This window comes from Sorghum bicolor, chromosome 1 (genome assembly GCF_000003195.3).
Source record: "Sorghum bicolor cultivar BTx623 chromosome 1, Sorghum_bicolor_NCBIv3, whole genome shotgun sequence".
Lineage (NCBI taxonomy): Eukaryota > Viridiplantae > Streptophyta > Magnoliopsida > Poales > Poaceae > Sorghum > Sorghum bicolor.
Genome location: NC_012870.2, coordinates 66,006,895 through 66,030,087, shown reverse-complemented (window position 1 = coordinate 66,030,087; position 23,193 = coordinate 66,006,895). Strand labels below are relative to the sequence as shown.

The window sequence follows — 23,193 nt, the reverse complement described above, 5'->3', positions numbered from 1 at the left end:
AGCTCTATAACAGTTCATTGATAAGTGCAAAGACTAATCTAAACTAGCATGACAATGCAAATTATTTTATATATGATGTTTCACTGATAAATACATTATCTAAAGCAACACCCTAAATGCTAATCAATAGGTAGGAAAATAGTCTAAACCAACTTATACAGTTCTTAGTGCAATGATATAGTGTAGCACATCTGTTCAGATTGCATAGAAACGTGGTGTGGTGTTGCATAAACAAATATGTTACCTGGTCAGGCAGGATGTGCTGTTGGATCTTGGAATAGCTGCATTGATATTGAACATTGAAGATGGTTGTTCTGCTTGCAGTTTGACTTCTTTTAGATAGTTGTAATTTCATTTTACTAAAAACTAAATGGATTTAAGTGGGTGAGGTTTGCCTATGCTTGAGGAATCTTTTACTGCTCCTAAAGAGGAAGGTTGTTCCTTAAATGAAATGATCCATGAAACTTCATAAATGAATAAGAAGTTTGAACTCTTTTAATAAAAATGAACATCTGTTTGGTTTTATAGTTGAACAAGAACATATCTGATGTCGCAGCTCTAATATCTTTTCAGAGTGAGTATGTGCGGGAGCAACGGAGTGAGTGATATGATTTATGGAGATTTTTTGTATAATTTGTAACATCATTAGTCGTTACTACGCAAGTTTCACCCGGAACAGCCTAGTTTGGCTGTCCCAGAGTTTCTGATGAATCTGGTAGCCTGAACTTAGGAATATCTTCCATAAATTGTTTTTACAGCATTGTCGGTGTCTTTGGGAAACTAAACCATAGCTGGATTAAAGAATCGTTCATGGCAATCATTTGTACTGCTATAGTGTATTCTTTTATGAAACTAAAGGCTTATAGCAGTAACAGTGTTTCCTATTATTGGAGTGTTTAGTGACTTTTTACTGCACGTATCGTTCTGAACCTTACAAATTGTTACCAGTCAGCTATCTACTAATCAATACCTCAGCCTTTTTTTCAAAAAAAAAAAATCAATACCTCAGCCATGAAAGAGTAAATCTTACAAGCTTATTTAGAAATGCTTTTCATTTTGCACCAGCGTAGTCCTCAGTTTTTTTTTGGGTACAGTTCTCACAATCTAAATCTCTGGTGTTTCAGAGATGAAGAGCTAATTGCATAGAGATCCACGAGGTTACAATGTCTTATCAATCATAGATCATTTTTGCCAGTTATGATAATTTATTGTGGTTATTCTGTGATTCAAAATTAGTTTAATTTTGCTTTGATAAGAGGACATATTTGAGCCAATTCTGTAATTCATAGTTTGAGAAGGAATTTTACACATTTTATGCGCATTATTTTGGCACAGGAAATGTTGTATGCTGTATAAATTTGATCTAAAGTTGATTACGTCTACATTATGATTCACTTTGGCTTGTGCTAAGTTAAATTTCTAACTTCTATCAAGTTTGTGGGGGAAAAAAAATATTTCTTGATATTGAAGTGTTAAAATAAGTCACCAAGTTTTGCAAGAGCACACATTGCTAGGTTCTATGTTCATATGGTGTGTTTCTTAGCAGAGCCTGGCTAGCAAGATAAGCCTGACTAGTCAAGCTTGGAGGGATATAATAGGAGAAAAGCCGCGTGTTTGGTTTGCCTGGTTATCTGAGATATTGTCGTGTTGGAATCTCATTGAACACGAACAGCTAATGCTACCGCACTTGTTGCTCGTCTCGCCGCCCCTCTCCTCCCGTCCTCTCTCATTTCAGTTGTCCACGCTGCCTGTGGTGTGGCCGAGGCCTGTCCTGTCCTGCCCCACCCTGCACGGCGTCGACCGGGCTTCCGCCTGGGTGAGGCGTCGCAGTGCTACTTCCTAGCCAAGTGTGTTTTCACGAAGCCAGGCTACATGGACGATCACGGTCACCACGGAGCCATGGACACGATCGGCTCCTGGCTCCGTCTTCTCCTTCGTCAGCATCGGACAACGGCTATGAACGTCAAGCTACCTGATACCGGTTATGTGCCTGACCCGGGCATTCGTGTGCCAGGTAATTCGTGATTGTCCAGCCATCCATAAGTAATGCTAATTGGACAACAGGGGGCACAGGTGTCGTTGATGTCCAGGACGACGGCAAGCAGTCGACAAATACTCATTCATTTACAGCTTCGAGAAAGAGTACGATACGGCAAAACTAAAAATGTCACACTTTACAGGTTGGACACGGTTTCTTGTAACACAGCACATTTCAAGTTTTTTGCCATAAAAAGAAAAGAAACGCCTCGACCACATCTTCCAGCATGCATGATGGATTCCCGAGATCGCTTGGCGCCGGATCGATATCCAAAACCAGCCTCGCATGGCTCGCAGGCATGGCGTGGAAAGCCACCTCCGTCGCATGCAAGGCAATGCGATGCAATGCAAGCCGCACGAAGACCGGAAAACGCATCCGCGCCCCCCAAATCGGCGGCGAAACCGCTGGCCGCCACAAACGCGATCCGGCGCCGCCCAGCCACACCCCCGGCACACCACGTTCCAGTTCCACCCCGCCGCGTCAGCGACGCGCGGGCACGCGCCCCACTCCCGTACCCCCAATCCGCGCGAACCGGGCCTCGCCGGGCGTCGGCGTGGCGCCTCCGCGTTCCTACGTGCCACCCTTATCCACAAGCGCCACGCTCCGAGGACGAGTGTCGTCTCCACCTGGGCCCACACTCGTCTTTTCCATGCCTTGCCCACTCCCGTCCCACCCACCGCCCACCTCGTCATTCGACGATTCGTCAACCTCTGGGCGGCGCGGGCGCGGCAGGATCCGACGCGATAGGACGGATAGGCCCCACAAGTCAGTGAAGGGACAAATGCGAGCGGCGCAGGAAAACCCGGCGATAAAACTTGAGCACCTGACCTCCTGCAAGGCTGCAATTATTTGCGGCACGCTGGCCTCCTGCCACGTGGCACCCGCGTCCTGCCCCCTCGGCTTTACCTCACCTCCTCGACCATAAATACGCGCGCGCCAAAAATTAGGATGAAAAATCAGTAGTACTACTACCATCCATCCACTCAAGCGAACCGACCAGAAAAGTGCAAAGCGCAGCGACCGACGCGTCCCGACCAGCTGACGTGGTAGGCACAGGACACTAGGGAAGCAGCCGATGGAGGCCGCGCTGATGCAGCAGGCGGCGGCGGCGGCGGCGGCGAGGTGGCGGTGCGTGGGGGACGCGTCGCTGGCAGGACACGGACAGCAGCACCTAGCCGGCGTCGTCCGGCTCGGCGTGGCGCGGCGTGCGGCCAGCCGGGCGGTCCGGGCCAGTAGTAGCACCAGGCTGCTGGCCCCCGTGCGCGCGCTCGTCTCCGAGGCCGCCGGCGAGCGGGCGGCGGAGGGCGAGGAAGAGGAGGGCGCGGCGGTGAGGCTGTTCGTGGGCCTCCCCGCGGACGCGGTGGTCTCGGACGGCCGCGGCGTGAGCCGCCCCAGGGCCGTCTCGGCGGCGCTGCGCGCGCTCAAGCTGCTCGGCGTCGACGGCGTGGAGCTGCCGGTGTCCTGGGCCGTCGTGCAGCCAGGGGCCGGGGGATGGTTCGAGTGGGCCGGGTACCGCGCCGTCGCCGCCATGGTCCGCGACGCCGGGCTCCACCTCCGCGTCTCGCTCCGCACCGACGGCGACGCGCTCCCCGAGTGGGTGGCCGACGCCGCGGACGCCGACCCCGACGTCCTCTTCACGGACCGGTCTGGGCACCGCCGCGTCGGGTGCCTATCCTTCGCCGTCGACGAGCTCCCTGTGCTCCTCGGCAAGTCGCCGCTCCAGGCCTACGAGGCCTTCTTCCGCAGCTTCGCTGACGAGTTCGAGGACTTCTTGGGGTCAACAATCACGGTAAGATAGTGATCCAATCCAAGTGCAAAACACATTTAAATCTTCTTCTTTTTTTGTTTTTGTTTTCTTTTGCGGGGAAAGTGAATCTTCTTTCTTGGTTTATTCATGGTATAGGATGTGACTGTCAGCCTGGGTCCTAACGGCGAGCTCCAGTTCCCGTCATACCCGCCGGGGAACCATGGCGCCGGTGGCTACGCCGGCATCGGCGAGTTCCAGTGCTACGACAAGTACATGCTGGCCCGGCTGAAGCGTCACGCCGAGTCGTCGGGGCAGCCGCTGTGGGGCCTGTCAGGCCCACACGACGGGCCGCGGTACGACGAGTCGCCGGAGTCGTCCGCCTTCTTCAGGGAGCCAGGGGGCTCGTGGAAGTCGGCCTACGGGGAGTTCTTCCTGTCCTGGTACGCCGGGGAGCTCCTGGCGCACGGCGACCGCGTCCTGGCCGCGGCGTCCAGGGCGTTGGGCGGCAAGCCCGTGGCGCTGTCCGCCAAGGTGCCGCTCCTGCGCGGGCCGAGCCCCGTCGACGCCACCGCGGGGCTCCACGGCGGGTACGGCCCGGTCGCGGAGATGTTCGCGCGGCACGGGTGCGCGGTGATCGCGTCGGGCGTGGAGGCACAGCCGGACGCCACGGCGGAGGATCGCCTGGCCCGGCTCAAGGCCGCCTGCGCGGAGCACGGCGCGCGTCTCGCGGCGGAGAGCGCGCCACTCGCCGCGGCGCGCGACGGCGCCGGCGCCGCGGGCGGCGTCTGGCTGTCCGCCGGGCGCACCCGGCCGTGCCAGTTCACGTACCAGCGGATGGGCGCGGAGTTCTTCTCGCCGGCGCACTGGCCGCTGTTCGTGCAGTTCGTGCGCGCGCTGGAGTGCCCCGAGGAGGCCCATGAGGACGACCTGCCGGGCAGCGCTGACGGCGGCGCTCGGCTCACCGTGCCGTCCGCGGCCGCGGCCGCCCCGCGCGGCGAAGCCACGAGGGAGGTGCAGATTCAGACCGTGTGAATCGCAGGGAAGGCATTTGTCACGTAGTATTCTTGATGTGTAGTAAGAGTATTGGGCAGTAAATAAATTTGAGCTGATACTTTTATCAGTGTGAAGTGGGAACCAAGAGCGGGAGTGTATGCTATAGTATATTACTAGGATTAGTACGTACTGATCCATTGGTATATCTTTTCATCGTGATAATGATGCATTCCTGTTGTTGTTGCGTTGAAAAACTGTGCATCGTGGTGTTCCCTCAAGGATCACAAGATGAGATATTTCTGCTCCAGTGATTTATGATTATGATTTTGGCATATCGTTTTGTCATGTTGGTGGCGCAACAAGAATGCCCATATCGTTGGTGTGGGTGCGTTGTGGTGGTGGCGTCCGCACGAAGAATATGGTTGGCGTGCGTTGCATATTGGTAGGTGGAAATTGTCCTCTGAACGCCTACGTTGAACAAGGGAAATCATGATCTCCTTGTGGCTATATAACCTATCTAATAAACTAAATATTTTAATACTAGTTCATGTTCAAAATATTACTCCAAAACTAGTACATTTACGTGGTTTTAGAGAGAGGAAAAAAAATCAAAAACTGTCGACTGGACGAAACGTTTTATCGCAAATTCGCAATGCAGGTTCAACAGTTGAAACAAGCCTCTTAGCATGTCTTTTCACCATGAACCCAAGCACTGACTAAACATTAAAACTCAAAAACTCGTACAGCGTAATCACGTCTGTTATCACACTATCACTGGAAACCTCTATTCTCACAAACTCATCAGCTCACCGATGGCCAGTGGCCACACAAAGCACAAGCCATTCTCCACACTATAGACTTTGACTTGCCAACACCGGCAAAGAATGCGCATATATTGAAATTCAGAGGAAAAATAAACTAGGCGGCGGAACAAGCAGGGACCAACTTTGTAGTGCAGCTATTCACACCGGAGCTCATAATCATTTTGTATCACTTCTTCTGGTGGTATGGTAGTTTCCAGCCCTCCTGCTCCAGCATCAGGCTATATAATGTATGCTGTCCTGCTATCTGCCATTGTTGCCCAGCTTCTGCAGATAGACGAGGCCAAAAGCATAGTTAGAATTAAAGGTGGAGAGGGCAAATGTTTGCTTGCCCAAGCAAATCTGCACCTATTTTTCTGTCTTCAAAGTTCAAACGGGAAAAGGGAATTATGAGCTATGAATGTGTTTAGCCTAATAGGATGCTCAGAAATGGTAACTGTGGAGAGTTCATCTTTAACATTGGAAATTGCATGTTCAACAGAATTTTATTGATGACTCAACAGATGTACAATGGAGATCATTAAAGGGACAAATGCAATGGTGGGTATTTGCTTTTGAATCTCAAAACATCTACAGAAAACATCAATAGGATATGCACAGACCCAAGACGGTCAGAGATCCCTAAGGTTTGGTGAAGGTTTCGTAATGGTGAGAGAGTTCCGCAACTAAGACTACTTTGAAGAGCACCAGCTGCTAACAGCTTCCATAGCACGTACCAATGGCAAGTGACTAAGGACACTGAGAAAGAAAACTAGACATTCAGTATGAAGTAAGAAAGGAGGATGTTGCGCCTTATATTATGGTCTCTATGGACCAACTGTGTGTCCATAATATAAGCAAGGGGTATAGAGGGAGAAAAATCACCTTGCCTCATTCGCAGGCAATTTTTGTATCAAAACTGCTCAGACAAATTGCAAAAGCTTGAAATGCTGATATTGGATAACGGTAGTCCATGGTGAACAAGTCTTTTCCAATCTTTCCAAATTGGAGAATGACCTTGTTATTATCTTGGTTCCCTGGTCCATTGTCATCAGAAGCTACCAACTGAAAGTTTTTAACAGAAGCAACAGTGACCCGTCCACGGAAATTCAGGCACCAACACTGCAGTTGTTCATGCCACCTAGGAGACTTGTTCTTCAGCACCAACCTATCCGATCTGGATGACTGCGATGTTGAACTGTCTATCCGAGCTGATTTAGATCTGAAGAATGGAATTGATGGGAAAGAGTCAAGACTGCTAAGTGGAAATTCAGTCTGTGTAGGAGCTTTCCCTCCTTCCTCGACAGCTGATGCCGGGATGGAATCCATAACACAGTTCATCCTTCTTGGACCTCTGCAACAAGCAAGAAAGAGGACAGTTAGTTATGTTGTCAACTCATGTACTAAAATCTAAGCAGCTCCTTCAACTGTTAGACATGAACAGTTTAACTGGTGAGGCCATTGACCTACCAATGCATTTGCAATTATCACCACCAAATTCTTTGCACCCAAGATTCACATATAAAGAGCTTATTTCTAGTAAAGGGCAGGCAACTATGTTTACCAAAACAAAAGTCCAGATTTAATTTGTTGTAGCAAGACAGTCAATGACTATACCTGGAGCCCAGAACATTCAGCTCGTAAGAAATATGTGAAACAGGATAATTCCCAGCCGGAACTCTAGGGGAGACCTGGTTCAAACCAACCACACGTGCAGAGCGACTCTTTGAGACCACAGCTCCATCATATGGTGGATGAGCATCATAGACAGTGAACTTTGTTCCAAGGAAGTTTGATCTGTTCAAAAGGGAGTTTGTTAGTAGACCTTTTAGCTATACCTTGCTCCGTGAAAACAATTCAAGCAATTTCGTCTGAAGTACATACTAATATAGAGGATGTGTGTAGCAGCAAGAAAGATGGACATCTTTAATATTTTTCGCAAGCACAATTATTGACAGCAAAGTGTGCATTATTTGACATGATGTATAAGAACAGTTCACAATAGGGATTTGCGCAAGGCAAAAGATAAAAGTAGTTCTCATATATTCCACAGACTGAAATGTGGCAAAATAAGGGAAAAAAAAAGAAAACAATGTTGTTGACAGTTGACACTTTAACTGAAAAAACCTGTAGTATAAGTAAGGGTATTGGCTATGTGTATTATATTAAAAGCTAGCAAAAATAATAGCTTTAACGTATTCCAACATCATATCTCAAAAGCTGACCTTAGCTTGCCAATATAGGTGCTGCTTCCCTTTGACATATCAACCTTATCAAGAGAAATTAGGTAGTCTGTGCATGTGGGCTTACGACACTTGCGTGCAGCAAGTAGGAACTTCCCATCATCAGCCAATGCTGCAAGAGAATTGTTCCAAACTTAGTAAATATAATCCATACTATGTGGGTGTAGTTCTAGTAGACAGATAAAAAAACATACCTTCTGTTAATCCAATATACAGATAATATGTCTGAGTAGTTCGATTCCTCCTGATGAAACATTTAAGAGTGCCATCCCTTGGGCCAGGCTGAAGTCATGTAGATAACAGTACAAGTACTATTAAGTCAGAATTGTTTGTCTTCAAACTTTAATTATAAGCAAATGTAACTGTACAAGTACTATTAAGTCAAAATGTGAAGAATTCTTAATGAAATGGAAAAACAAAATATAACACATTTAAAATGGCCTTTAATGCTGAATTTGTCAATGACCGCGATAACAAGGAAATGGGCCATCTAGCATAATCATCTGATTTTTCACATGTTCACATGTCCTTGATACATAACGTGTTATGACCAAGTTTGTTTTCTCAACAACCTCCCTAATATCAATGCACAGAATTCATGTAAGTAAGATTGTGACTTGTGTAGCCATCCAACATGGGCGGAGGGGGGGCCAATGCCCCTCCCTGTTATGAGGCGTCTTTTAGGGACCCAAATCGAATCCAATCCTTCTGACTACATGCTATCAACCCTAGTTCATTTGTTGATAACCGTTGCCAGGAAGATAGCCGAGCAAAGTCAGCTTGTGGATTGTTTGTTCTTCTCTTCCCTTTCTTCATACATGAGCTCCCCTTTATATAGCTATTCCTTAACTTCTAAGGGAGGCACAATCTAATCCTAAGAGATCATATCTTTAGTCGATCCAAATCTAATCCAATCTTTCTGATTGATCCTATGGCTCCCTAACTGATGGTCCATACCACTCCCCAGACTTCTTTTTTGTGTGGATGGGTGGGGCTGGGGGTGGGGGGAATACTGTGCATCCAACATTAGGAGCTTCTCAGTGACAGATGTTTCAAAACCACCCATAATATGATCACTGGCTTCCTGTGAAACAGATTGCCCATTCCTTGAGAGCACACGTATACAGGCATCCAAAAACGTAAGGAATGGTTGAAAAGGCATGATGGAGCACTCATGAAGCACAAGCGATGATTCAACAAAGGCATGATGTTTCCTTAACCGCTTCACCACCAAAACTAATAATTCATACAATTGCTGACTGGACCATTGCCTGCCCTTACGACCTAACTGAGTAAGCATCATCAAGAATCAATATGGTAAGAGCATCTCCAAGGGCTTTCCATTCTCAGCTTTGCATTTCAGGGGATTTGCAAAGTTGCAAATGAGTTTGCAAAGTTCCCAAAGGGGGGGGATCTCCAACCGTTTTGCATTCTCATCAAGTCCTTTCCCGAAATTTTTTCCCACGCGCCATCCGGCCAAAAAATTTCGCGCGCAGTGCCAGATCGCGATGAAGATGTTGTGTGGTGGCGGCGAAGGGAGCTGTCGCGCGATGAAGAAGCCGAGCGATGAAGAAGCCGAGCGATGAAGAAGCCGAGCGATGAAGAAGCCGAGCGATGAAGAAGCCGCGCGATGAAGAAGTCGCGTGGCGGCGGCAGAGGGAGATCGCGGGGGGGAGATAAATCGCGCGGGAGTCCTTTGGCGCGCCGAGTCGGGCAACCGCGATGCCGCCCAAAATATTTCGCGCGAGGGGACCGAGCGGCCTACGTGGCGGACCGAATTCCTTGCGAATCCCAAATGCAAAGCCTTGAGGAGGTTTGCATATATGCAAAGTTTCCACCTCTATTTGCAAACCTTACCAAATTGCAAACTTCATTTGCAAAGCCATTGGAGAGGTGTTTTCTACTCTTTTTTGCAAATTGGGCAATGCAAAGTTGATTTGCAAAGCCCTTGGAGATGCTCTAATAGAATAATTTGTACAACGAGGATGGCCGAAAAGCGCAAACCTGCTTAAGCGAGATGGGGAACGTGAGCTTCCCTGACACCTCCGGGACGCGCACGGCCTCCTTCATGATGCCCCTCCAGGTCCGGCAGACGCCGGCGCATGACACCACGTCCCTGCGCGCTGGCCACCAGCTCTCCGACGCCTCGATCCTCACCAGCACCTCCCGCAGGAGCTCGGGGGGCAGCTGCGCCCAGCAGCTCTGGTCCATCGCCTCCGACGGCCCCGCGGCCGCCGCCCGCGACGCGTTCCCGGCGGACCGGTGAGACCGGGACCGCAGGCTGTGCCGCGAGATGCTCCCGAACTCGTCCCTCATGTCCTGAATCAGGCTCCTGAAAGACATGTTTCTCCTGCACTGTCCTCACCAAATCAGCAGCAGACTCCGGTTCCAGGGATGACAGTCTGACACACCAAGAATCTCTGCTGACACCACCAAATCTCACATCTATGAGCAGCAATTATGGAAAATCAAGTCACATACATACCGTCAACATTCCGAATATATCACCACAACCAGAGGAGGAACCAACCTTTAGCTATGGTGCCTTGAGCGCGTTACCCATCCAGGAATCCTTCTATTTAACGCAACAAGGCACGGATTTGACCTGGAGCTAGGCCCAATTCCTCGCCTTGGCGCCTGCAACAAGCAAGAATCACCGGATACCAGAATCCTGCTCGATAAAATACTGCCTGGAGCAAGAGGCGCCCAAATTCAACTCCCCACGAAAGCGCTTGCAGCAAGTAAAGAAAAGAGACACAGACCACCCTTCTGTTCCCTCCAATTGGCCTAAAAAAGGCACCGACTGAAATGAAATGACCCGCGAATAACCGGTGAAGAGATTCTTGGTCTGTGGAGAAGAGAGGAGGAAGCAAGAAAGAATTCCGATAAAAAGGATCAGAAAGGAGTCGCCTTTCGCAGATTGTAATGGCCTAATGGGGGAGTAGGTGCCTGGGATTTTTTTTTATTAGGTGGTGGTAGCATAGGGACAGGTGGGGAAATGGCAAGCTGTCATGGATGGAGAAATGGAATTGGGGAGCTGATGGGATGGGATGAGCACGAGAGGGTTCCCCTCTCTTTCTGCTGGCTGCCTTTGTCTGGGTCTCGCGTCTCGGCGGCTGAAAATGATGGGTGGGCATCCATGTACTACCTACCGAGTACCGAGCGTTTCCTTCACATGACGACGATCTCATCCAATAAATTAATTGCTGGTTAGCACGCTAATAGATGTGTGCGCATGGTTGCAGCTGATTGCCCTTGCCTAAAAGTAAAGGGAATTAGGCCTCGTTTAGTTAAAAAATTTTTGCAAAATAGGTACTGTAGCACTTTCGTTTGTTTGTGATAAATATTGTCCAATTATGTACTAACTAGGCTCAAAAGATTCATCTCATCAATTCCGACCAAACTATGCAATTAGTTTTTATTTTCGTCTATATTTAATACTCTATGCATGCGTCTAAAGATTCGATGTGACAGGAAATCTGAAAAATTTTGCAAATTTTTTTGAAACTAAACAAGGCATAAGTAGGAGGCAAGGACAGACGGGATTAATACTAGCACTTTTGTTTGTTTGTGATAAATATTGTCCAATCATAGACTAACTAGAGTTAAAAGATTCGTCTCGCGATTTACAGTTAAACTATGTAATTAGTTTTTGTTTTCGTCTATATTTAATACTTTATGCATGTGCCGCAAGATTCGATGTGATGGAGAATCTTGAAAACCTTTTGGTTTTAGGAGTGAACTAAACAAGGCCTCATGATCATCTCCACCATATTGCCATTGCGGCATTGCCCCGTGCCCACAATCTTTCCCCTGTTGTCAATAGACAATAGAGTGGTATTGAAGCACAAGAAAAGAAACTTGAAAGATTTTGATCTTTGTGGGTCCTCCTTTGCCCGAACAGGCAGCGTGAGGAAACTGTTGCTGACCTGCTGCATCACCCCACCCGTGTACCTTGATGAGAAGAAAATATTTGCTTGCTGGTCAGGTGAGAGGTTGCTGTCATTCACCCTGCATCACACGCACCTGATCAGACGTCAGGTGAGAACCACAACGCGCTGCGTTATCTTTCCTAGGCCTAGTTTAGATGAAAAAGTTTTTGGATTTTGACACTGTAGTATTTTCGTTTTTATTTGACAAACATTGTCTAATTATGGAGTAACTAGGCTTAAAAAATTCATATTTTGATTTACAAGTAAACTGTGTAATTAGTTATTCTTTTTATCTATATTTAATACTTTATGCATGTACCACAAGATTCGATGTGACGGGAAATCTTGTAAAGTTTTAGGTTTTTAGATGTATCTAAACAAGGCCCTAGATGCTTTGTTTAATTTCACTTTCACTGTTGCTGAATGCCTGAAGCTATATATGTTGGTGGTGCTCAGGAATTGTTTAGTTCGTAAAAATTTTGGTTTTTGATTACTGTAGCACTTTCGTTTTTATTTGACAAATATTGTCCAACCACGGAGTAACTAGACTCAAAAGATTCATCTCACAAATTACAGATAAATTGTACAATTAGTTTTTTTCATCTATATTTAATACTCTATACATACGACCAAAGATTCGATACGATGAAAAATCTTAAAAAATTTTGCGAACTAAACAAGGCCTCCGATTAGCGGGGCCTGGCCACGCTAAACCACCGGGAGTGGATGGGAGGATCATGCCGTGCCTCCTAGCAGGTGTTGGGCGCTTTGTTGGCTCACACCACTCGTCCACTCCAAGAAACGTGCAGTGCCTGTGGTCCTCTCCGTTTCTGTTTCTCTGAAACGGCGTCAGTGAAATGATTTGCCTAGACTTGTAGTGGCGTCTGGCGACGACTAAAAACGCCATCAGGGAGGAAAGCTGTGTTTTCTCTAAGGTTTCTTTAATTGCTCATGTTGCAACAACAAAGGTCAGAACAAAGGAGGGAACAGGGCAATCAATCATTGGCAAACGCAGGTGAAAGGATTCGTTGAGAAATCAAGTTACTCGTGGTAGTTAACTAGTACGTAGTAGTAAAAGGGAAGAAGGAAACGAGTCCTTTCCTTAGGTCTTGTTTAGATCAAAAACTTTTTTGGATTTTGACACTGTACCAATTTTGTTTTTATTTGACAAACATTATCCAATCATGGAGCAACTAGGCTTAAAAGATTCGTCTCGTGATTTACAAGTAAACTGTGCAATTAGTTATTTTTTTATCTACATTTAATATTTCATGCATGTGCCGCAAGATTCGATGTGATGGAGAATCTTGTAAAGTTTTGGGTTTTTGGATGTATCTAAACAAGGCCTTAATCATGACTAACAGAAGCCGATCCGCTGCAAGGTGAGAATCTTTTTTTGCACGGTTTCTAAAATTCAGCAAGCAATATGGCGGCGGGGTGTTTGGTTGGAGGTGTCCAATCATAGACTAATTAGACTCAAAAGATTCGCTTGCAAATTACTCGCTATCTGTGTTTTTAGATTCATTAATAGTTTACATTTAATACTCCATACATATATCCAAACATTCGATACGATGAACGATAAACTTTATCAAAAATAACTAAGAGCATCTCCAACAAGTTTGCATAATTCACTTGGCAAATTTCTAGATTTGTCAAGTCTAAAACCCAAATGCCAAGTGAAAAAAAAGGTATACTCCAACAAGTTGGCATTTGGGCTTTGCAAATTGAAAACTAAAGGCCCACACGTCTTAATTTTTTTGGTGGGTCCGGTTCCAGGCATCAGAAACCCACCGGTTCCATCCCAGTCGGTGGCATGCGGCCGATCCACCTGGCCGCCTCTGCCTTCTTGCGTCGCTTCGCATGCCGTCGCTCCGATCCAGAGCCGCGCGCCCCTTCTTCCTCCTTCTGCTGCGCTCCTTCTTCCTCCTTCTGCTGCGCCCCTTCTTCCTCCAACCAGCCACCATGCCAAGGAAGAGATCCCGTGCTCGAAGTCAGCAGCTAGAAGATTCTTCATCTGATGACGACGTGCTTCTCTGCTCCTCGGCTGCTCAAATCTCCAGCAATCTGTTGAACGTCCGCAAGAGAAGGCCCGGAGGCTCCGTCCCTGGTCATCGAGTAATTTATCGTGATAGGGAAGGCGGCCATAAAAGGATGTTCCAAGATTATTTGGCCGATAATCCAACGTATGGTGAAGATATTTTCCGTCGAAGGTACATAGTTTCATCTACACATCAGATTTGTTTGTAGTATGTGCTTTCTTAATTTTTTGCTCAAATATGTCCTAGCTATCACATCGGATATGTACTTGTTGTCTTTAGGTTTAGGATGTCGAAGAAGCTTTTTCTACGCATAATGAAGGTCGTTGAAGAGCATGATGATTATTTCGTGCAAAAAAGAAATGGTGCCGGTGTACGTGGACTGAGTTGCTTCCAAAAGGTCACTGCCGCTTTGCGGATGCTCACTTATGGGATTCCAGCGGATGCTACGGACGAGTACATTCGCATCGGCGAAAGTACCGCACTAGAGAGCCTTCGAAAGTTTGTTGCAGCAGTGGTTGATATCTTTGAAGATGAATATCTGAGGTACCCCAATGAGAAAGACACAGAACGCTTACTTGCCATGGGTGAGAAGAAAGGTTTTCCTGGAATGTTAGGATGCATCGATTGTATGCATTGGGCATGGAAGAACTGTCCATATGAGAAACAAGGTCAGTACAAGGGGCATGTGGACAAACCCACTATCATTTTGGAGGCCGTTGCTTCGGATGATCTTTGGATATGGCATGCCTTTTTTGGGATGCCTGGGTCGCACAATAACATCAACGTTCTTCACCGTTCCCCTTTGTTTGCAAACTTGGCGGAGGGTAGAGCTCCAAAGGTTAACTATACAGTGAATGGCCATGATTATACGATGGGATATTATCTTGCAGATGGGATACATCCCTCATGGGCTACATTAATCAGTTCCATCACTTGTCCAATTGACTTCTTCTCCTTGTCCAATGCCGAGTACATCTTTCCAGCTTCATTGATCTAAAAAATAAATTTGTCAATGTACACATCATGTAAAATAAACCAAAATTAAAAATGACTACAAATCTGAATACCTTGTTTTGGATAGTCAAACCACTTTGATTCCTTCGTTCTATCGCCTCCATGCATGCACAATACTTGTTCACAGATAACTGAATTGCTAACCACCTATGCATAATTGAACTTTGTGTCCTCACAGCTGCAGTTTCCTTGCTCTTCTCAAAATAAGAATGAACTTTTTTCCAAAAGGATGCACGAGTTTGATTGGCACCATGAATGGGGTCCTTGCTAACCTTCAACCAACCGTTGCATATGACTTCATCCTCCTGGAACACAAAATTCTTGGTCCTCTTGGATCCTTTTGTACAGCGAGTTGCCGGCACCTCTTCCACATCGTCCTGATGTTTAGTTTCTTGAGTCATCGGAATGTTGAGGTCACCGATGCCAGCAAGAACACCTTCACCTTCATTGGGAACTCCATGGAGAAGTATGTCACTCAAAAATCCCTCCCCTTGCATTTGATCTGTACAAAAGGGCAGTGGCATCTCAATTAGAAAATGCAGTACCATCGATAGGGCAAAACATGAAAACCTAAAGGGCAAATCAAGATGAAAACTACCAGCAGCAACAACAAGAATAATGTCGTTCTACCCTAATTAAGACGGCCACAGCAGATCGATATTCCTATGTACGCAGCAGCAGATCGGTCCTATCTACCTTTACCCTATCTACGCAGCAGCAGATCGGTACCATCTCATACGAATACCCCTATCTACGCAGCAGCCGATCTAGATACAAATGAAACAAGGAAAGGAAAAGAGGGCGAAGAACATACCTGGAATGCCGAGGACGTCGTCCATCCTTCTCTCGGCGACGGGAGATCTACCTCTTGGCGACGGCGCGGTAGAAGAGAGGACCGACGGCGCGGTCGAGGAGCACTCCAGCGACGACGCGGTCTTGCGCGGACTGAGCGAGAGGAAACGAAGATGCGGCACGATGAAATAGGAAGAGGCGCGATCTCTTTCCTTCTAGGCCCGCGGGAAAAAAGGAAAGAGCGAGACGTTTTCCCGCGCGCGGGACAACCGGAGACGCCCGAAAAAACGACGATGCCAAGCGCTCGAGTGCGCGCAAATATGCGCCGGGAGGGGCTGGTTTTGCCAACCTTGGCAATTTGCCAAGTCTATTTGCCAACTTGTTGGATGATGGATTTTGTGGTTTTGCCAAAAATCAAGATTTGTCAAGTGCATTTGCCAACTTGTTGGAGATGCTGGCTTATATCTACTCCACGGAAATGGCCACATGCCTGCAAGTATCCAAGTTTTCTTTGTTGGCAATGGTACGGTGCGTAGGACGAAGAAGAGAGGCATGTGACAGTGCACAGTAGCATTGCGGACAGGCAACGCTGTCTTCCGGCCTGCGACTGCGACTGCGATTGCGGGCGCCGCCAGTGAGGACCATGCGCAGGCTGCAGGCAGGCAGGCAAGAGGCACCTGATGAGTCGACCGTCTCGTTGGTTGAACAATCCAATCCCAGCTGCTGCCGCCAACTCAGCACAAACCAGCAGCAGGCAGAGAGAGCACGAGCAGCGATAGCACTCCCTCCGTGTCTGCGAAATCTCATCTCGTATTCAAAAACCAAAAAATTTTCAAAGTTCTCCGAATCTTACGACATGTGTATAAAACATTAAATATAGATGAAAACAAAACTAATTAAATAGTTTATATGTAAATCACGAGACAAATCTTTTGACCTTAATTAGTCTATAATTTAATAATATTTGTCACAAACAAACAAAAAATACTACAATGTCAAAATCTAAAAACTTTTTTATAATTAAACAAGGCCTAAGTCTGGAGATCTGTAGTAATATTCCACATACTCCGTATGTTGGCATGAGATGAGAAGTAATAAGCCACTCGTAGCAAAGCATGAGTGAAGAGGAGTCGGATGAGAACTGCGACGGCACTGCAGTTTTTGGGGTCGAATTGACGTGCATCATATTATATCATACCTCCAGATCGGCAGATCATATTCATATCTGCCAGTGCCAGCACGGATCCTCCAGCCGGTGTGCTGCCGGAGACGGAGAGGGGTCGCCTAGCCAGGGCAAGCCACTGGAGGCGTCTGTGGTGGCCGCACGCGTTGGCCGGCCGAGGTTGCAGAACGTCGTTTTCGGTACAGCCCTTTCCGACGGTGGCGTGCTGCCGACGTGCACGTCCACCTCATTCCGGACCCGACCACTGCTACTCAAGGAGGATAACCTGCTATTGATGAGCATGTCACTTACTACTGGAAAACAACAACTATTACATGCTAAAATAATTTTAGAAAAATGGGGGCACCCACATTAATGTGATTTTCTCCATTTTTGTGTTCTCTCTGTGAAAAATGATTTGATTTCTATGAAATTCGAGAGTGTTTTGCACAAATACTATTCGAGAGTGTTTTGCACAGATACTAGCACAAGGAATCTAGCTCAAGCCAATTATGCTCTCTTTCAAAGGTGTGGCATCACGGCACTAAGAACTTATTCTGTTATCCAAATGCTGGGTCTCTAAAAGCTCGAGCATCATCAAAAAAGGTAGTAGGAGATTTCGGCTTCCACTGTTTACAACTAAGGTTATAAGCGGGTTTATCTGTGAACCCACTAATAGGTTTATTTTTATCGGGTTTGTGTCCTTATCTACATCCATTGCTCCTTTTTTTAAATAATAGTAATAATAATAATAGTAATAATAATAATAATAATAATAATAATAATAATAATAATAATAATAATAATAATAATAATAATAATAATAATAATAATAATAATAATAAATCAGTCTTTTTTTTAGGGTTGGAGATCATGAACAATTTGACCGGGAAAAGAAGAAATGAAGCTAGAAGCCTCATGACTTCATCATGAGCATAATGCACCTTTGCCGCAGCATTTTCCACACTTGTGAAAGCAGAATTTAGAAGGGGGGCACATTGGTTAGGACTTAAGACAGGAGCTACTTGCAGATATGCAAACGTGTGCTCATGAACAATTGAACTTGAACATGATAAGCCAGATGAGGTGACGGGGATCAGACCACTGGGCCCCGTGACGACAGTGGCCCAAGGGAAAAGGGAGAACGCTGGCGTCCTGCTGCTGGGCTGGTCTGGGCTCCCACGCGTCTGCGCCCAGCGCTAATGGGCAATGGCCCACAGAGCAAAAGTTGAGGACGAGCGGGACGTGGACTCGGACCGATCAAAGAGGAACACAGGCCGAAAACACCCAGTGGCCACGCAAACAAAAGAAAAGTACTCCGTATTATACTTTTCTCTCTTTCCTTTTTTTTTTAATCTCAGATGGTATTTTCTCTCTTTCCTTTCAGGACTGCAGCACTCTATAAATAAATAAATTTAGATGTATCGTTTTCGACGCAGAGAAACTTCAGTAAACTGAACTAAACACGTCAGTATAGAAAATAAATGAACGGCATGAATGCATCAAATATATATCATCCATGACTGATTTTCATGCGCCAAATATTCATGAGAGACACCATCGCTGGACAAATTTATAAAACGGTAATATAAGGAAAATGCTGAATTAATTTGTACTTTATATTTAGGTCTAGGATTATTTTTTTGGGGCTATGACAATGGAGCGACAGAGAGAGAAAAACATAGTTGACTATCATTGAGAGATTTTAAAAAATAAGGGCTCCCCATACATTAGTTATAGTTGGCATTTTCGATATGGGTTGTTAGAGAACCCCAACCTCAACATCAATTAGGTGGCTTATATAAGTGTTAAAATTCATTAGGTGGCACAAATAAATAGACCTTTGAGGTTTATTAGAATGTCTACATAAAGACTTACGGAGGTAGCCCATCTATAATTTTAATAGAGCATAATGAAATCACTGAGCTACAACTTCCAGTAAGTTTAGACTTTCAGCATATTGGCGTATGACGTATACAATAGTTAATTAAATTGATGCTATTAAGAAACAACACTATGATACTATTTATTTGGTGAGTTGTGTCATACTTGTGTTCATATTATATGCCAACTTTCAAAAATGTAAATACAAACAATACATCGAGAGTAGTTTAATAGCATTAGGCCACTCATAACTAATAAACTATGAGATAGTTTATATACTTATCAAATCATGTAGATACTACACTAAACCACCGGATGGTTTCTTTTTTCTCTTCTCAAACCACATGTCTTCTATCTCTTCTATAATCTATCAAGCAAATCTTTTTATATCTTATTTTTGTGTAGATATAGTTTTTTATTTATATAAGAAATCATTTCCACTCTCTCTCTCTATTAATTTGGTGACACGTGACCATTTTATTTAGTTTATACCTAATTAATACTATAGAAATCATCCTAGTTTTTGGAGTGAGACTACCATCGCAATTACAAAGTTTTCTCCTAGTTCTAGGTTGAGACTACCATAGAACTACAAATTACAGAAACTGAAACAAATACATTGGAAAAAAAAACTAATCTTATAAGATTTATACTGCCTCTGCAAAATTCGTAGTAATTTTCCTGAGTGAAATGGGTCGCAGAATAACTATTCACTCGTATACAGTGGTAGTAATAGTAATATCTCATTGCCTTTTTTTTTTTTGAAATTCTTGGCAGTACCTGCTGGTCGTTGCGGAATAGCAACGCAACTTGACTGCTATGTTCGGCTGCACCGCTGCACGCCTGCACCTACAAATCCAGCAGAGGCGCGCGTCGTCCTCCTCATCCTCCTCGCACCCGCAAACCCCCCAACCCCAACTACCCCCAGTCTCAGGAGAGAACCTTCCAGAAGCACAAGAATCCAAGGCCGTCGCCTTCCTCGCCGCGGGGGCCGCCTGAGGTATGCTACCTACCAAAACCCTCACGGATTCCCGATTCCCGGGGTTTCGATCGCCTTCACTCTGCTCAAATTGTTGCTTCGTATAACCTGGTCTCCGAATACCCCGGAGTAGAGTAGCTGCGGTTGGCTGGATCTCAGATCGGTGGTGCGGTTCCACCTCTAATTTGTTTTTCCCCTTTCCGCCTCCTTCGTTAGCTTCCGATTGATGGTCGAGTTAGATCTTACATCGTATCAATCCCATTCCTATCTTGGCGTCACAAGTAGTGGGACTCGATTTGCTTCGTATCACCGGATTAAGCACTTTGGGAGCGCTAGATACGTGTCATGTTAGTTCCCTTGTTCAGTCTTGTTGCTTGTTCTGGGATGAATGGTCGTGTGTGTACTACCTACTTGGAGTACTTTATGCTACTCGTGGTGGACTGGTGGTGTCTCCTGTTGGTATGCAGACTGTTGTGGAAATGTTAGCTATAGATTTTTTTTCCCTTTTCGTTTTCTGTTGTTTTTAGCTTTGATGAACCGGACCACAACTAAGCCTTCAGTTTTACCCCTGACCGTGAATACCTGATGAAAGGATGATATTTCAAAGGTCGTACTGGTATCGCTATTTGTGCCAAGAAAAAGTTTGGTTGAATCATACAATTTAACTTCTAGAAGTTCAAATGTTATAGCATCATGATTTCTGCCTGTTGAGATTAGCTATTTGGAGCACGTTTGATGAGATAAGTTTAGGTACCCATATCCTGTTATGGTTTGCCAGGGGATGTGTAGGATGAGTAGACTAGGGAGGTGACCAGTCAGAAATCACGTCTACCTTCATGATTATTTTTTTTGAAGTTCTATTTTGAGAATCTGAGTTGTGTATATTATTTGTACCCAACTTTGTGTGGTGTGTGGTGTGATTCTCCCAGAGTTGTGTTCTTCATGTGTGAACGGTCATACATTTTTTTCTTTTTGGTTGTCTTGAATAAGTGTACACGTCTGTGTTCTCTAGTATGTGGAGAACTGGAAACAGTCACTTGCAACATAGTGATATTGTCTCATATTTCCTCTTGGTTCACTTTTGATGCCTTGTTGCATAGCACATGTCTTTTGATCAAAATATTCCATCTTCCACTTATGATGAGATTATGTAGATGCTATATAACTAATTAACTAGGGGTTAACATCTAATATGTACTGATATATCTCACTGCTTGCTTGTAGTTTGTCCTACTTTTCACCGTACTGAAATGCCCTGTTACTTGTGGAGTTGTTTGCAGATCACATAAACAATGGTGAAGGCTGTTGCTGTGCTTGGTAGCAGTGAGGGTGTCAAGGGCACCATCTTCTTCACCCAAGAGGGAGATGGTAAGCCATTACAGTACATATTCTTTGATCTAGTATTTTATATTCAATTGAATTGTCGTCTTCGCCTTGTTGACTTTGCTTGTTGGATCTATTGTTAGGCCCTACCACTGTCACTGGAAGTGTCTCTGGCCTCAAGCCTGGCCTCCATGGGTTCCATGTGCATGCTCTTGGTGACACCACCAATGGCTGCATGTCAACTGGTATTTATTCTTCTTTTACTTTGGCTTGCTTATGTGATCAGGATGTGTGCTAAGTTATCGACCATTGAACTTTCTACTTGTTGGTGAACTTGTTTCATAATTAAGGACCACATTACAATCCTGCGAGCAAGGAGCATGGAGCACCAGAAGATGAGAACCGCCATGCCGGTGATCTTGGAAATGTGACAGCTGGAGCAGATGGTAATGATCTCTGCCCTCCCTTTCATGACCTGTTTTACATACCATGTAGTAGCTGGTCTCTAGTACTTGGGCTAAGGAGCTGTGTTACTTCTGTGATCCTTTATCCATAGTCCATATTGCATTCACATGCTGTGTATATGATAATATACTATCTTGTCTGAGTTTGTTTCTCTGCTGTCAGGTGTTGCTAACATCAGTGTTACCGACAGCCAGGTAATCAGACACTTGGTGGACCTTATGATTCCTATGTCACCCTAGCCTTCTCCTTAACACAGCTAATGATTTTTTTCAGATTCCACTTACTGGACCGAACTCAATCATTGGCAGAGCTGTTGTTGTTCATGCCGATCCTGATGATCTTGGAAAGGGTAATGATGTTATTTACTGTCCACACTTGTGCCTTTTGTGTGTTGAATGTGGTGCTTTTCCTTTGTTTTGAGCTAAGTTTTCCACATTGGTTCTGACTTCAGATAGCCCTATAATAACTATACATACCTGTTTATTTATGGATCATGTGAATAATCCATGTGAGAGAGTGTCTAATCATCTGATTATTAAATGATGCAGGGGATTTCAGTAAGGCTATGCTTCTACTGTCCTGTAATTACTTGAAAAAAAAACAGATCCAGCTTTTTATGCCATTTTTAAGTCAGGATAAAGGATATTTGAACTTTAAATAAGCTGAACTAGGTTATAGTGTCTGGCAATTGAGTCATCCATTTGGCTATCCTTTGATGTATTGATCTGAATCTTTTGTACTAAAACTTTGGCTTTGCACAATGCCATCTCTAATCTTGTTTGGATTATGAATATTATACTTGTAAAAGCATGTTTATGTTATGGTGCATGTCACTGATCAATCCACATTTCTCTATTTGAACGTCTTATTTGTGCACTTTGGCAGATTTTGTCTCATCTCAGATAGTATGCTTAACAATTGTTGGTTTTCTGTTTGTATTCAGGTGGGCACGAGCTCAGCAAGAGCACTGGAAACGCTGGTGGCCGTGTTGCTTGTGGTAAATCCCAGCCCCATTCCCTTGCGCCAGTTTAGCTTCATGTTTTTTTCCAGCAACAAAATGATTGCACACTCGATTTCTGATCGCATTATATTATCACTCCAGGGATCATTGGACTCCAGGGCTGAAAATGATCGCTGGACTTCGGGTGTCGTCTTTATCTCCTGCCGTCGCCAACAGACCAGCCTGAACTTTCCTAGACATCGTGAAATAAGAGCACCTGATCTATGATCAGTGTATTTGCCATTAAGCACCTGTAGCAACCGATGAACTAAACTGTGTTGAACTATGCTGGATCGCCTGAGTATGTGCTACGTGTCGGTTTTGAGAACATCCTATCGTTTCGATGTGCTTTTGTGAAACGTGTTGTTGCAATCAGTGGTGGCGACTTGGTTTTGATTTTGATATGCAGTCGGCAGCAACAGCAGCAGCTCGTGATTGCTGCTGAGGCTGTCTTGCTGCTGAAATATGCCGGCTGCATCGCCTGTCTTCAAGCTGGAGCTGGTGCTGGTCAGCGCCAGCGACGGCACAGCCGTGCCCACGAGGTTGCTTGCTTTTGCTTTTACTTTCACTGCCGGCTAGATGGACGACGGTTCCAGCGGCGGTGTAGGCCCTGTTTGTTTCGGATTCAAATCCGATTCTCGGTTGGACTGCGGTAGAGCATTTGGCAGGTGGTGGAGAAAATCACACGGTTTTTTTGTCCAAAGAAACACGGTCATAGCTGTTGCCTTCGTGGTCGGGAGCCGTGATCTCGGAAAAGCCGACCTGCTGGAGCGGTGATG

General features: G+C 45.5%; 4 protein-coding genes across 8 annotated transcripts; 3 read left to right on the top strand and 1 right to left on the bottom strand.

Annotated features, from left to right (window-relative positions):
- On the top strand, positions 2,871-5,108 carry LOC8082292 (inactive beta-amylase 9). The gene is made up of 2 exons (XM_002467815.2): positions 2,871-3,827; positions 3,942-5,108. The coding sequence occupies exons 1-2, from the start codon at positions 3,114-3,116 to the stop codon at positions 4,815-4,817; spliced, it is 1,590 nt and encodes a 529-aa protein (XP_002467860.1). The 5' UTR covers positions 2,871-3,113; the 3' UTR covers positions 4,818-5,108.
- On the bottom strand, positions 5,385-10,919 carry LOC110432047 (tubby-like F-box protein 6). Of its 3 annotated transcripts, none has more exons than XM_021452022.1 (7): positions 10,352-10,919; positions 9,826-10,266; positions 8,016-8,103; positions 7,804-7,933; positions 7,196-7,375; positions 6,469-6,932; positions 5,385-5,866 (listed from the first exon to the last, which is right to left on the bottom strand). In XM_021452022.1, the coding sequence occupies exons 2-6, from the start codon at positions 10,162-10,164 to the stop codon at positions 6,470-6,472; spliced, it is 1,200 nt and encodes a 399-aa protein (XP_021307697.1). In that variant the 5' UTR covers positions 10,165-10,266; positions 10,352-10,919; the 3' UTR covers positions 5,385-5,866; position 6,469. The 3 variants fall into 3 exon arrangements, with proteins under 3 accessions (XP_021307697.1, XP_021307695.1, XP_021307696.1); XM_021452020.1 differs by having other exon boundaries at positions 6,464-6,932; positions 10,352-10,916; XM_021452021.1 differs by having other exon boundaries at positions 6,464-6,932; positions 9,826-10,241; positions 10,352-10,916.
- Positions 14,119-14,866, top strand: LOC110433168. The gene has a single exon (XM_021454912.1). The coding sequence runs from the start codon at positions 14,211-14,213 to the stop codon at positions 14,790-14,792; it is 582 nt and encodes a 193-aa protein (XP_021310587.1). The 5' UTR covers positions 14,119-14,210; the 3' UTR covers positions 14,793-14,866.
- On the top strand, positions 19,435-22,789 carry LOC110431820 (superoxide dismutase [Cu-Zn] 4A). Of its 3 annotated transcripts, none has more exons than XM_021451466.1 (8): positions 19,435-19,647; positions 20,907-20,994; positions 21,093-21,194; positions 21,300-21,395; positions 21,577-21,608; positions 21,688-21,763; positions 22,358-22,411; positions 22,517-22,789. In XM_021451466.1, the coding sequence occupies exons 2-8, from the start codon at positions 20,919-20,921 to the stop codon at positions 22,537-22,539; spliced, it is 459 nt and encodes a 152-aa protein (XP_021307141.1). In that variant the 5' UTR covers positions 19,435-19,647; positions 20,907-20,918; the 3' UTR covers positions 22,540-22,789. The 3 variants fall into 3 exon arrangements, with proteins under 3 accessions (XP_021307141.1, XP_021307143.1, XP_021307142.1); XM_021451468.1 differs by having other exon boundaries at positions 19,496-19,647; positions 20,897-20,994; XM_021451467.1 differs by having other exon boundaries at positions 19,633-19,792.